The sequence below is a fragment of the Lissotriton vulgaris genome, chromosome 10, assembly GCF_964263255.1.
Source record: "Lissotriton vulgaris chromosome 10, aLisVul1.2, whole genome shotgun sequence".
NCBI classification, from domain to species: Eukaryota; Metazoa; Chordata; class Amphibia; order Caudata; family Salamandridae; genus Lissotriton; species Lissotriton vulgaris.
Window position 1 is genome coordinate 280,428,961 of NC_141698.1, and position 15,017 is coordinate 280,443,977.

A 15,017-nucleotide genomic window follows, 5' to 3' on the forward strand; every position below is an offset into this window, starting at 1 on the left:
GGAGTGTGCGTGGCTCGGAGTGTGCGTGGCTCGGAGTGTGCGTGGCTCGGAGTGTGCGTGGCTCTGAGTGTGCGTGGCTCTGAGTGTGCGTGGCTCTGAGTGTGCGTGGCTCTGAGTGTGCGTGGCTCTGAGTGTGCGTGGCTCTGAGTGTGCGTGGCTCTGAGTGTGCGTGGCTCTGAGTGTGCGTGGCTCTGAGTGTGCGTGGCTCTGAGTGTGCGTGTGTGTGGCTCTGTGAGTGTGTGTGGTTCTGTGAGTGTGTGTGGCTGTGTGTGTGTGTGTGTGCAAATGCAATAGGTCTCGCATTTGCGAGACATTAAGCTATTGGCATTGTAAATGACAATTCCATTTATTTATCTGTTTTCAAAACCACACATACATAAAATAAAATGTCAATTACAATGCCAATAGCTCCAACTTTTGCAAAGGTGAGACCGTTGCATTGTAAATGCTTGTTATATGGTTGCAGTGAAGCAGAGATTAATTCACTAAAAGCGTTAATACCAGTGGCAAAAACGTTAATGAATGCACAGTGATCTAGCAACATCTGGACATGGTGCTGCATTTAAACGCATGCTAGTATGCAGTGTATGTGTTATGTCTCACACCTTGTCTATCAGAGTCAATAATTGTGACTTGAATCCATCACTCAGTGAATTAATTTACTCTGTTTTTACCATATTTTATGCTACAGGCATCAATTTATGATCCTCCAGAGTAAACAAGCAAGTAGGTGGGTATACTTTTTTGTTATGCGTTGTACATCAAGTGTTGTCTTAAATGATCCTGGCTTATAAGACTATAACAACCGGGTACAATCAAGATAGCACAACAAATACACAGGTCCGGACGAAAGCCCGAACCCTAGGTGGCCTAAACATGAGAGCCGAAACATGTGAAAACACAATAGGGTGTTGAGACATTACATCTTTTTCAGAACACCCACCTTTTCTATTTTTTACCATATCAAAGGCACCCAATATTAAAGGGATACTGGGGGTGCCCTTAAGGTCTTTATTTTGTTTAACAAGTATATCCCCATAAGATAAATTATCAAAACTGCTCCCTGCAAGATGGTCTAGCCCATCCTGGTTTCTATGAACCAGGATAGACCCTAGGATGAAAAATGACCCCAATAGGGTGTACAGGGGTCACAAAAGACACCCACATGGGGCATCGTATTTGAGGCTTTGAGTCTAGACCACAATCTGGAACCAAGGTTATGAGATATCTTTGAAGTGACTAATATGAAAGTGTGCACCTTCAAGATATAATTAGTTCAGAACCAACACTGAATTTGGCCATTTTTCCAACCATTGTAACAGTCTCCTCCACATTATTATGACCAGCCTTAACAGCACTATACACTGAACTTTAGAGCACCAAATAAGTTTTAAAGAGGGTCAAAAGAAGAATAATTGTATCTGTTCTAAAGGAACCGGCTATATCAAATTTGAAGTCTGGGCCTCCTGGGACAGTTGACAGGGCACTACATTTTCATGGTTAGATGGGTGGCCAATAGGGCCCTGTGGGTGTTTCAGAACCTGCCCCACTCATTGGGCCTGCCTGATGGCAGGAGCACTGCGTGCCAAAATATATTACAAAGTTAACATTTGTCAAGGATAATATTTATAATGCTTGTTGAATGTTAAAGTTTTTAACAGTGAGCCACTTTGAAATGTGACAGACAATAATTTGGTTGCCCACCTACAATAAACATATTTTTAATCTAAAAAGTCCACTGTATGTCACTTTTTTAATCTTTAAAGTGTATTATCATGAAATCTTTGGCAAATACGAGAATAAATTAATACTTACCAGCCTTGCTCGTTTTTGTACTTGTAAGCAGCTCCAAGAATATGGCACAGAGGTCCAGCACCCTTAAAATCCATAAAGCACTTTGCCTAAAATGAAAGAAAAGGCATTTAGGGGGTAATTCCTAACAAAGATGTGATTAACTAGGTAACTTTCTTTCTCTGGAAACTAAAAAAGCTAAACTTAAGCACTATGGTCAGCTGGTTAAAAAGAACAAGCATTGGAAATGCAATAGGTCTGCCATTTGTTGGAGCTGGAGCTACTGGCATTATAAATGACAATGTTTTTGTATTTTGCAATAAGTCTTGTATTTGTTGGAGCAATTCACATTGCAAATGGCAATGTTTTTTAATTTATCTTTGGGGTTTCATTTTGCGCGAACTTAACAGCCTCAGTTGTGAATTTCGATTCATCAAAGTTTTGTGATCCCTGCCATTTCCACAAGTAAAGTGCTCACAGTATAAATATGGGCACTGTTTAATTAATGAAGCCACTGCAATACAAGAGCAAAGGTGACCGAGTGACTGCTTCTGGGTTGACAGAGTTGCTTACAGTCAATGCCCGTTAAAGCTAGCTAGCCCGCTACTATGAATCCATCATACTTAATGCTATGTTTTGTTACGCTATGTTATGCTACGCTTTGTTTTGTTACGCTATGTTATGCTACGCTTTGTTTTGTTACGCTATGTTATGCTACGCTTTGTTTTGTTATGCTATGTTTTATGATTTGCTATGCTATACTATGTTGAGTTTTGCTATGTTTCGTTATGCTAGGTTTCGTTATGCTATGTTTCGTTATGCTATGTTTCGTTATGCTATGTTTCGTTATGCTATGTTTCGTTATGCTAGGTTTTGTTATGCTAGGTTTCGTTATGCTAGGTTTCGTTATGCTAGGTTTCGTTATGCTAGGTTTCGTTATGCTAGGTTTCGTTATGCTAGGTTTCGTTATGCTAGGTTATGTTATGTCCCCGCAAACCGTCGATCGGACTGATTGGGACCAGCCGAGGCACCTGGTGCAACTCGAACATGAGTTGATCCGACGGAAAATCGAAGTTTGTGGACCCGCGGAGTGCGGCCCAACATGGCGCCCGGACCTCTTTGTCCCCTTGGTCGGGACCTTTAGTCTGGAGGAGCGTCGTTAGCTACAGCGCACCCTCCACCTTTTTATCTCCCTGTGATGTGATGGTCTGGGTGTCGTTCTGATCGGACTTTGAACACGGCGATCGCTCCTGGATGATCGGATGCCCATACTACAGTGGACCTCGACTCACGGTCGCCTGGCGGCCCTGGCTGCGATGCCGACCCCCTGAGCCGCGCCTGGCTGCATCCCCCCGAGTGCCTTACTTCCATGGGCAGCACGGCGCCTTTGCGCCGCAAAGTCTCCGGTGGTGTTGGTGACCCTCGTTCCAGGTCCTCATCGGCCAAACTGGCCTGCCCGACCTGGCGCCGATTGTCCCCGCCTCCTCCTCAGTGCCCTCCGACGACGCGGTGGTGGCGCGGCCCGAAGTTGTGGAGGTCCAACAGGCCCTGGAGACGGAGATCGCCGGCCCTCGGCCCGAAGGCCACTAGCCGAGAGAGACATAGCCGACGCCCGCACTCGGTGGCGCCTCTGACTGACTCTCCACCGTGTGACTCCTGCGCCATGGGGAAACCGAGGGGAGCCAAGGGGACCACCCCAGCCGCCTCAGACTCGGAGGCCCCGGACAAAGAAGAACGTGGGGACCCGGAGAGTTCTGGTGGTGCGCCATTGCAGCAACAATTTGACCGGGTCCTGGAGGCGATCGCGACCACACGCTCGGCCCTCCAGCAGGACATTGCCCAGGTGACGACGAGTCTGGGCCTCCTTAGAGCGGACCACGGCAAGCTTTCGGATAGGGTCAAGGAAGTAGAGGGCTCGATAAAAACCTTGGAGCCGGCACAGAGAACCCTGGCCGCGACGATGAAGGATGCCCTATCCCGGATCGATGCCCTGGAGCGGCGAGCGGAGGACGCGGAAGGTCGCAACAGGCGAAATAACATTCGAGTGGTGGACCTGCCGGAGAAGATTGAAGATGGCGACATGGTGGCCTACTTGGAAGCCTGGCTACGGGACACGGTGGCCCCGGAGGGTCTATCCTCCTTCTACACTCTGGAGCGAGCACACAGAGTCCCAACGAGGCCGCCGCAACAGGGCCGTGCCCCGCGACCGGTAGTGGCACGGTTATTGCACTTTCGGGACAGAGACCTCATCCTTAATGCCGCCAGACATAATGGCCCATTCAAGGTGGGGAATAGCCAGGTGAATATCTTCCCAGACTACACCTATGAGACCCAGCGCAGGCGGTTCTCATTCCTGGCGGTCAAGCGCGAGCTCCGGAGCTAGGACATCCAATACTCGCTCCTGTTTCCTGCAAGGCTCCGCATAATCGTCGATGACAAGACTCAGTTCTTTGATTCCCCGGAGGATGTCTGTAACTGGCTCGAACTCTATAGAGCCGGAAAGGATGGCTTTGGCTCCTCATCTCAACTAGCAGTGGAGCCTGGACAGCGGCGGCGGTCCAAAAGAATTCGGAGTCGCCGTGGCCGGTCAGGCGGACCCTCGACTGCGGAGACGTCGACGGAGTGGAAGGGAGTGTTGGAGGTGTTGTCTGCACTGTCTGGCTCACGGGATGGTACCATTAAAGAGGAAGCGGACCTTGGTGACGAGGGGGTACCAACGGACTCGGAGGAATCGGTGACCGACAGTGTCCACACGCCGGTGATCACTCCGAACTCGGTTGAGGACCTTCTGGATGGACAGGGTTGACGGGGTGAGCTGCGTCCATTTGGGTGGGGGCCCGCAGCGGGGGTGGCGGGGGAAGGCGATTGATCATAATCCCCGGGGAAGTGGAGGTGGGGTGCCCTGCTCGTGCCATGAGGGTTTTCTCTTATTGTTTTAGGCTCACTTTAGTCTCGGTAGCCCGAGCATCGAGGGCCCGTTGCCAACGCCCAGCCCGCACCTGGCCCTTAAGGCCTTCCTGCGGTGGCGACTGCAGGATTAGTCGGGGACAGAGGGTTTGTTGGGGGTATGGTTTGGATGGGAACTAGATGGTACTATTTGGGTCCTGTTCTGGGGAGGGTGGGCAAGGGTTTGGGTCGAACCGGGGTTGTTGTGTTTTGGTTGGGGAAAATGGCCGCCATCGGTGCTGGGTTGATTGTTGCTCTTTCTTTGTTGGGACCCGGATGGAGAGACTTTGCACGAACAATATGGGACAATGGCTGATGTTGCTAATGTGAAATGCATTACTTGGAATGTACGGGGGCTTCACACTATGTCTAGACGTCACAAAGTCCACGCTTATTTAGTGCGTAGAGGGGTGCAAATGGCCAGCTGCAGGAGACCCATCTTAACAAGGCGGAAGGGGCGGCGCTACAGCGTAGGTGGAGGGGGCAGGTTTTTTGCACTTCGTACTCCGCGTATGCCAGGGGGGCGCTAATTTGGATCAGAGCTGGGGTTCCTTTTCAGGTTACGAAATCAGTGGTGGATCCGGAGGGTCGATACGTGGCCATTTCGGGCAATCTGGGGGGGAGGGACCTAAACATTTGCTGTGTTTATGCACCCAATGTGGACCAGCTTGCCTTCCTTTCCAGGTTATCGGGCTCGTTGGTCCACTTCTTTTCCGGGCCCCTCCTGCTCGGCGGGGATTTCAATTCAGTAGTAGATGTGGAGAATGACCGCTCACATCCCCCCCTCCCTGATTCTCCGGTTCGCCGTGTGGCTAAAGGTAGGAGGGACTGGCAGTCGCACTGGGGTCTGACGGATATCTGGAGGGCACAGCACCCCGACACTAGGGACTATTCTTACTTCTCGGGCTTGCACGAGTTACACGTCCGACTGGACGGGTTTCTGGGCTCGGCAGAATTGGTTTCAGCGGCGGTCCGGTCTGAATATTTGACCAGGACCATCTCAGATCATAACCCTCTCCTGCTGGACCTTCGCTGGTTTCCTGGGGTGCCTGCTGTGCCCACCTGGAAGTTGCGTCCCGAAATCTTGGAGGACATCGTATTCAAGGCGGACCTAGAAGATAAGATCTCGGAATACTTCGCGTCCAACGGGGGCACTGCGGGTTCGAGGGCGCTGGAATGGGACGCTTTCAAGGTGGTGGTCAGGGGCTTCTGCATTTCCAAAAAGGTGGGCATGAGACGAATCATCCTTGACGATTTAGATATGGCCGATCGGAAACTCCGTGAGTTGGAACTCCGCCGCCCCGGGCGCCCGGAACTCCAGGAACGCACGGCAGCGGCGAAGGAGGCGGTAGCGGCGGAGGTCGAACGGCTGCGCTGTTTCGACTATAAGGCCTATACTGTTAGGTCCCTCGCAGAGGGGGATAGATCGAGCGCATTGCTGGCGTGGCTAGCTAACCCTACGCGCCAGACCGCTCTAACGACGTCCATGCGTACGGCGGATGGGACCGAAGTGCCACTCAGCCTGAGATTCTGAGCTGTTACCTGCACTACTACGAACGCTTGTACCGCAGTCGCTCTACCAGAGACCCCGGCCTGCTTGATGACTACCTGCGACCCCTAGAGCTCCCAATGGTGGAACCTGACGTAGCGAAAGCCCTCGGTTCCGACATTGAACTGGGGGAGATTCGCAGCGCCATTAAAAAGATGGCGAGGAATAAGACCCCGGGTCTGGACGGCCTTCCGGTTGAATTTTATGCCGCTTATGCTGATCTCCTGGCACCGCGGTTGCTGATCGTTTACAGAGAGGCGAAGCGGCTTGGTCGGCTCCCCGGCTCGATGTGCGAGGCCTTAGTGGTTCCCCTCCTCAAGCCGGGAAGGGACTTGTCCGATCCGGCGTCCTACCGTCCTTTATCAATGTTGACGGTCGATTATAAAATACTGAGCAGCATCTTGGCATCGAGATTGCTAGGCCACATGAGCTCTCTGGTACATGAGGACCAGGCTGGATTCATCCCCAAGCGAAATACGACCATGAACATCCGTAGGCTGTTCCGCTTGCTGGGAGAACCGCTCGTGGACGCCCCATGCCCGGTGGTCCTCTCGGTAGATCTGGAGAAGGCTTTTGACAGCCTGGAATGGGACTACCTGCGCACTGTATTACTGCGATTCGGCCTCGTGAGGGTTTCGTCAGATGGACCACGGTACTGTATGCCTCGGCGTCGGCCAGGGTACGGGCAGGCCCGCTGATCTCCTCGCAATACCCGGTGGAGAGAGGCACGAGACAGGGTTGCTCATTATCCCCGCTTCTCTTCGCGTTAGCGGTGGAACCTCTGGCGCTGCTACTCCGGTCGGGGGCCCACTATAATGGCTTATGGACACCTTCGGGCCCACATTATATCTCGCTGTACGCTGATGATCTGTTGCTCTTCCTTGAGGACCCGGTTGCTGCCCTGAATGGAGCTGCGACGGCGCTCACGGCGTTTGGGGAGGTCTCGGGCCTTCAGGTGAATTGGGCTAAGACCTGTCTTTTCCCGGTTCGCAAGGGTACACCTAGCCCTGATATCAGTAGAGAGATTAGGTGGGAACCTGACTGCTTTAAGTATCTGGGGGTGTACGTCTACCATGAACCGTCTGACCTCCTGGATGGAAACATAGCTCGCAGCACTCGCGCGCTGCGTGGTAGCATGGACTTCTGGGCTACTCTACCGCTCTCGGTAGCAGGACGGATCGCTTTGCTTAAAATGGTGGCGCTCCCCCGGTTGCTGTATTATTTCCGGGCGCTGCCGATTTGGGTCCCGCCAGCCACATTTCGACTGTTACGGTCAATGGTGGTCGGATTCCTCTGGGGTTCGGGCCGCCGAAGAGTGGCCCTCAAGACCCTGACGAGGCCGAAAGCTGAGGGTGGGCTTGCGGTGCCGGACTTCGAAAAGTATTACTTGGCAGCGCAGCTGCAGACTTTCACCCAGGAGGTCGCCAGGGAATTCCGGGGCCCAGAGGACAGGAGGGGCACAGGGATGGCTAGGCATGTTCTCTCCTTCATAGCGCTGCGACAGCGTTTGGCCTTGCAGGACTTGACGCTTGAAAAGAAGACCATTCGCTTGTGTTGGAACCGAGCCCACGCCCGGGGCCAGTTGCGGATACCGTATGCACCCGAAATCCCTCTGGGCATGCTGACGGCCCTGCCTCATGGCGGTGATTGGTCACGATTAGCGGACTGGGAGGACGCGGGCCTACAGTTGGTGGGTGACCTTTTCGAGGACAGGGCGCTTTTGCCCTTTCAGGAGCTCATTGATCGCTTCGAGGTTCCTCGCGGCGATTTTCTTTTGCACTCGGCCCTGGTCCGAGCGATTCAGGCGCACTGGAAGCATGGGCAGGAGGAACCTCCTACATCTCCGGTGTGCCAGTACGTCATGATGTCTGCGGGAACGGTTAATGCGGTCACTTGCCTATACGGCAGACTGCTCAATGAGGGGTTGGCCCCCCTCACTACTTTAAGAACCCGTTGGGAGGAAGACTTAGGGAAGGAGATCCCGGAGACGACCTGGTCCCAACTCATGAGACGGGCCTGGAAGGGCACGCGCCACGCCCGCTTTCAATTGGTCCACTACTATGTACTCCATAGGGCATACTTGACCCCGGCGAAGATCCAACAATATTTTGCCACGGACTCCGCGGACTGCCCCAGGTGCCAGGCGCCTGATGCAGACCTTCTCCACATGTTGTGGTCCTGCCCGGGACTGTCCTCCTACTGGCTGGAAGTGGGGGATACCCTGGAGGAGGTAACGGGGAGATCCTTATCGGTTGATGCGGCAGTGGGGCTCCTGCACTGGTTTCCACATACCCCCAAAAATAAAATCACTAGTAAATTCATTGATCTGGGGCTTCTCCTTGCTAAACGGGAGGTGACCAGGAATTGAAGGCACGGGTTGGTCCAACGGGGGCCCGATGGCACAGCGAACTCTTGAAATGGGCGGCGGGGGAAAGCACGCTGCGGTACCAGTTAGCTAGGAGACAACACAACGAGAAGGCGCAGGAGGCAGCGCTAGAATGGGAGACATTAGTGCAGGCCCTCAGGGATTATTGCGCTCCCAGCGATTCCGAAAGTGAGGATGCTGCTCGCCCCGAGTCCCGATAGACGATTGCACTTTACATATCTGTTGCTTTCCTCGTGGGTCCTCTCACAGATCCTATTACTGCTGTTACCGTGCACTGATGGCGGGGTTGGGGGGGGGTTTTGGTTTGGTTCATAGTGTTTTGAGGGGGGGGGGGTTTCTTTTGGCTTTTTTTGTAGGATGGTTTAGAAAAGCAGATGACGGGTAGTGGATCATCCGGACCGGCTTCGACTTCCTGTTGAGTCCCCATTGGGTATCGCCGCCCGACCCTTGGGTTGTGGGCTAAATGGCTGTGCAATGGTTCATCCTGCTGGGGGACGGAGGGATGGATTCTACTAATTTTGATTGAACTTATAATGCTGGTCCGCTTTGTAAAAATTTACTGATTCCTGCAATAAAAATATATTTAAAAAAAAAATAAATAAAATGGAGATGAACGCCACGGAGCCAGCGTGCGAGGACGGCAGCGAGCCTCTGGAGGCGGGGTCGATGGTGGAAGCGCGGCGGGGGAGGAGAGTCCCGCACCAGTAGCAGCAGTTGGCTGGACAAGGGCTGCCCAGGAGGTAGGAAGGGGGAGACGGGCGGCGGCAAAAATAGCACTGAGAGCCGGTGGCGGCCGCGGTAGAGGACTGGAGCACATAAACGCCATAAACGCCAAAGCAGGGAGCAGCAAGCCGGCTCCTCTAGTTGATGCTACTACCACAGGTACGAGGGTGGACTCGGGGAGGTCCGCATATGTATTAAGGGGCGCAGGTCTGGTAGCAGCAAGTAAGGCGGAGGTGGGAGGTTCCCAGAAACAGACGGAAAATTTCAAAGAAGGAAAAGGGCATACTCGAGGCAGGTCATTAAAGCGGCACAACGCAGTTTGGAGCAAAAAAACAAAACATAAAGCAGCTCCTTCTCCTTCTCTTAACACATACTTTAAAACAATCCCAAAAACGCTAATTTTGCGACCGAACATCGACAGGGTGAGTTCTGAACAAGGGTGGCAAGGCCAGATCCTTCCATTGAGTCCTAATAGGTACCAGGTTCTAGGGGAGGATTCGGGAGGCTTGAGTCAGGGAGAAGGAGAGGAGAGTATGGCTGACGGAGGAGAGGTGGATAAGGCTGTAATAAGCATCTCGGGCAGTGAAGACATGGAGCCTTTGACGGTGGTTGAGAGCAAGGTAGAGGTCATAAGAGAGACGCAGGAACCCTCAACACAAGAGGACAATTTGCACTCTGGGGGGGAACACAGGGTTGCCTGAGCAAGATGAGGCTAATCCAGATATACACATAGTTACCCTTCTGAGGAAATTAGATAGCGATATGAAGGAAGGATTCTACGTTGTGACGGCTAATCAGGCAAGCATTCAGGCTTCATGTAACAGTTTAGAGGCCAAGTTTAGAGAACTAAGTCAGCGTACAGAGGCTCTGGAGTTAGAGGCTAAGAAGCTCCGCGAAGAGGTTGTGACCAATCAAAAGGAAATTGATGAGATTAAATTTCGAGAGAGAGCACAGGATGAAAGGATGGAGCGCTTAGAAAATATGCAGAGGAGTAATAATTTAAAAATCTTGAAGTTGCCTGAGAACAGCTAGGGTACAGACATAAAAAGATATGTGGCGCATCTTTTGAGCACAGAGTTAGAGGTAGACGAGGAGACTATTTTTGCTGATATACAGAGGGTACATTGAGACCCTTTTAGGTTGAATTTTAATAGGACTAAACCGAGGAAAATTTTAATTAATTTTTGACATATAATCTAAAAGAGAGTATTTTGTCAGTCGCCTTGAAAAAGAAATCCTTAACAGTTGACGGAGCAAAAGTAGAAATTAGATCAGATCTGTCCCCAATAACGGCGAACAGGCGATGGGAAAGCGAATGGGGCCTCTAAGGAACTTGGGTGCCACAGTTCCGCTTAAATTTCCGGCATTTCTTAAAGTTATGTGGTGAAATAAGATGCACTTTCCGTACAGTTGAGGATGTGGATGACTTTATTGAGATGTGCAGAGATGACACGAGATGCATCCACTCTAAATTAGGGATTGTAAGTGTTCCTTTTGTTATAGGCCTAAGACAACACATGTATAAGATTACTCGGAACTAGAGAAGCACCACCACCATCGCACTCACAAGGCCTATATGGCCATGGGCAGACAGGAAGGGTTTTCCAGAGGGAGGGGGGGAAGGGTAGGGGGCGCGGAAGCAGGGGGGGGTAATTAAAAAAATAATCCTCAGAGGCCAAAGGGTCACCGGCGATGTAAAGATCAGTTGTTTTTTTAGAGAGAATGACGGGGGCTAACAAGAAAGAATTAAGGATTTTGTCCTGGAACGTTAACGGGCTACGGGTGAAATCCAGGAGAATGATTATTTTCAAATATTTAGAAGACTCATTGGCTCATATAGTTATTTTGCAAGAGACTCATTTAAATGCAGTAGAAAGCAATGATATGTTTGGAACACAGAAGTGGATAGCTCATAAGTATTATACACCCCCAGACTATGGTGACTAAAGGGGTTGCAATTTTAGTTACGGAAGGGGTGCAGTTTTCTTTTGGTGCTATGGTGGCAGATCCTGGGGGAGGTGGCTCATAGTACAGGCCACGGTGGCTGGGAAAGACCTTGTCTTGGTTGGATATTATGGGCCAAATATTGATGATTTGGGACCTTTGGATAAATTAGCGGCTGAATTATTAAGCTTTTCTGGCAATATTGTTATGGCAGGAGACTTTAATACGGTCATGGATAAAGACCTAGATCGTTCAGGAAAGAGAGTGCAGAGGAATGTTAAGATGTCTAACAGAGTAAAGGTGCTGTTAACACAGTTTGGAAGGTGCGATATTTGGCGTATTAAATCAGGCCAGAAGGTGGGCTACACATACTATAATCAAAAGTATAGACATAAGTCAAGGATAGATTATTTTTTGTTAGATTTAAGGATGGTGGAGCAGGTTACAAGTATTAGTCATGTAGGTGTACATCTATCGGATCATTCAGCTATCCTTTTACATCTGACGTTCGGCCAAAAAACGCAGAGCCCGGTTTGGAGATTAGATCGTACGATTCCGTTAGATCAAGAAGCCATGGAGACTGTAGAAGGCGAACTAGATGTTTTTCTGACTGCGAACATAGACTCTGCCAAGCTAGATGTGGTTTGGGACACGTGTAAGGCCTTTTTGAGGGGGAGGCTGGGGGCCTTAGGGGCAAAGAAGAGAAGGTTATATTATAGCAGAATTACTGATCTGGAAGAAAAAAAATCAGACAACATGAGGCAAGGATCATGGGAGAAAATGAGCAGCAGCTAAGGGACCAGGCCATTTTTTACATTTTAAAACTGAAGGCTGAATTAGTTACAGTTCTTGCAGCCAGAAACAAAGAGAGGTGGGATGCTAGCAGCCTGGCACATTTTAGTTATGGAGAGGGGTGTGGTAAGCTTTTGGCATGGAAAGCAAAGAAGGACCTGGTTCGAAACTTTATCAAGGAAATTAGAGTGGATGGGTCTGAAGGAGACACAGCTATTACAGATAGTGGAGAGATTGCAGAAGCTTTTTTTGAGCATTGCTCCACGGTTTATAAGGAGGAGTTAGTACCAGACCTACAAGAGGTGATAGCATGGGCACAGTTAATAAAGCCACTTCCAATCCAATATAAACAGATTTTGAATTCAGAAATTTCACTGATGGAGGTGGAAAAAGCTATAAAGAATGGTAAGAGAGGTAATGCCCCGGGGCCAGACGGTCTTCCTCTGGAGGTCTATAAGACCCTGATTGGCTCAATTGCTCCTCTATTACATCGAGTATTTAATAACATCTTTAGAGGAGACACAGCGATGCCGGAGTCTTGGAATGAGGCGGTAATAGTCTTGATCCCAAAACTCGGCAAATCACCTAAATATTTAGATGCATACAGGCCAATATCATTATTAAATAATGATTATAAATTGTTCACTAAAATTATGGCCAATAGATTCTAGTTATCTCGCACTTAGTTCACGAGGACCAAAAGGGATTCATGAAGGGGAGATATTTAAAAGAACTCACCTTCTCAGTGGTTGGCGCAATAGACATGGCAACAGTTTTTAATCTCCCTCTTGCTCTTATTGCCCTTGAATCCGCCAAGGCGTTTGACCGTGTGAATTGGCTTTATCTGAAGAAACTCATTCAGCATCTAGGATTAGGTCCAAGCTATACTAACACCTTGCTATCACTGTATAGCTCCCCTACCTCTAAGGTGCTTGTTAACGGCATTTTGACACCCTCTATTAGGGTAATGAGGGGTACGCGTCAGGGATGCCCTATTTCTCCATTATTATTTAATTTGTATATAGAGCCGCTTGCTTGTAGGATTAGAGCTATGGATACAATAGCCCCCTTTAGGGCAGGTGAGTGGAATAAGAAGATTGGTCTTTACGCGGATGATATTATTTTCACTTCAAACTTGAAAGAGTCAATGGGAAACATATTTAAGCTCACTAAAGAATTTGGCAAGGTTTCAGGGTATGAAATCAATGAGAGCAAAACAGAGCTAATTGCATGGAGCTTGGATACTGAAGACAATAAATGTAAGAAGGAGATGAGATACCTAGGCGTGAGAATAACGCAGAATATAGCGGACTTAACAAAAACTAATTTTTTTAGGGTGAAGAAAGAAATAGGGACTATATTGCGAAGTTGGAGTCATCTACCTCTTACTCTGTTTGGTCGTACTAACCTGATTAAAATGGTGATTTTACCAAAACTTACTTTTCTGTTTGAAACAATTCCCTGGGACTTTGACAAGAATGGGCTTAAGAGATTACAAAGCGAGATTTGTTCTTTTATTTGGGCCTCTAAGGGATCTTGCCTATCTTGGAAGAAAATTAGAAGAAGATGGGACAAGGGCGGGCTGTCAGCCCCAGACTTTTTGTTATAGGACTGGGCTTTTCGTTTAAAAAATTTGAGAGAGCTTATGGGAGTACCGAAGGCTACAACCAACGGGCATATCTTTTTGGCTATGTTAAGCTTGAGCAACTATGATGAGGACGGATTCATGTATAAATTTTCAGACCCAAGATTTTTCACAAAAGTGAAACTGAAAACTTTACAGGAAGCGGCAGAGCTCTGGTATAATATCAGGAAACTAGCAAAGTTATGTTATTATGGGTATAGGTCGTCTATTTGGGATACACCAGGATCACCATCTTGGGCAGAGGATGCATTGGCTATCCCGTTGAAAATAGCAGGATTAAAAACTTGGGGAGACCTATTTCCAGAGGGAAAGCTGATTGGCTGGATACAAGGGGCACAGGTGTGGGGTAAAGGGTTATCTAAATTTAAATACTTGCAGATGCAAAGTTGGGCAAACAAGTCGGACACTGTTATCGGCCTCCAGAATGACTTTGAAGACAAAATATTTTTACCACAATCATTTAAGAAGGAAGTTGCGATATGGTACTGGGCAATGGTGGAGATGGAAGATGGCCCGTTCACACTGCCGGAACTGCTATGGGGAGATTGCTTGCCGGACATCGCTACAGAAAACCAATGGCAAGTAATGATGACTATACTTTATAAAACAGTAAAATCTGCAAATTTAAGGCGAAATGTTCTGTTTACTATCCATAGAGCCTATTGGACTCCCCGTAGATTATCAAAATTTAAAGCTGGTGGACGGGTTGAGTGCCCAAAATGCAGAAATATAAATGTGGACGACCTGTACATGTTCCTGTATAATTACCTGTACCCCAGGTCCCTCTCAGATCACTTGGGTTCCCTAGTTCTTTGCTAAATATTTTATGTAATACAAAGCAGCTTGGAAGTGGATCTTTTGGGAACTGGTAACCAGTGCAGGGCCATCAAGGCAAGGGATGTGTGTGCTTGTGGCTTTACATGTAGAGGTAGGTTAGGAGCAGTGTTCTGAATTCTCAGATATCTTCTCGTAGTAGACAAAGTGAGAATACAGGCCATTAGTAGATGGCAGCTTGAACCTTGTGAGGGAATGCTAGGTGCAGGAAGATTAGTCACAATGTTTTAATATTAAGAAAGTTTGATTTGGCTACCTTGTCCACTTGTTCATTCATTGGTAGCTTGGAGTTCATGGTAGTTCAGAAGGTTCCTTATCTCTTTATATATTTTTGGCAGTGGTCCTAGATAGTAAGGGTGAAAAGCAGAGTCTCTTCGATTTTCCAGTCACCACAGTGTGTATTTTGG

The 15,017-nt window shown here is 49.1% G+C and overlaps 1 protein-coding gene across 1 annotated transcript in view; it reads right to left on the minus strand.

The window, feature by feature from the left end:
- Positions 1–15,017, minus strand: part of SMARCC1 (SWI/SNF related BAF chromatin remodeling complex subunit C1) — an 810,451-nt gene that overhangs the window by 755,877 nt on the left and 39,557 nt on the right. Inside the window, exon 3 of the mRNA XM_086939759.1 lies at positions 1,816–1,901. Within this exon, the coding sequence (XP_086795885.1) occupies positions 1,816–1,901 (86 nt within the window). The remainder of the gene's footprint in view (positions 1–1,815; positions 1,902–15,017) is intronic.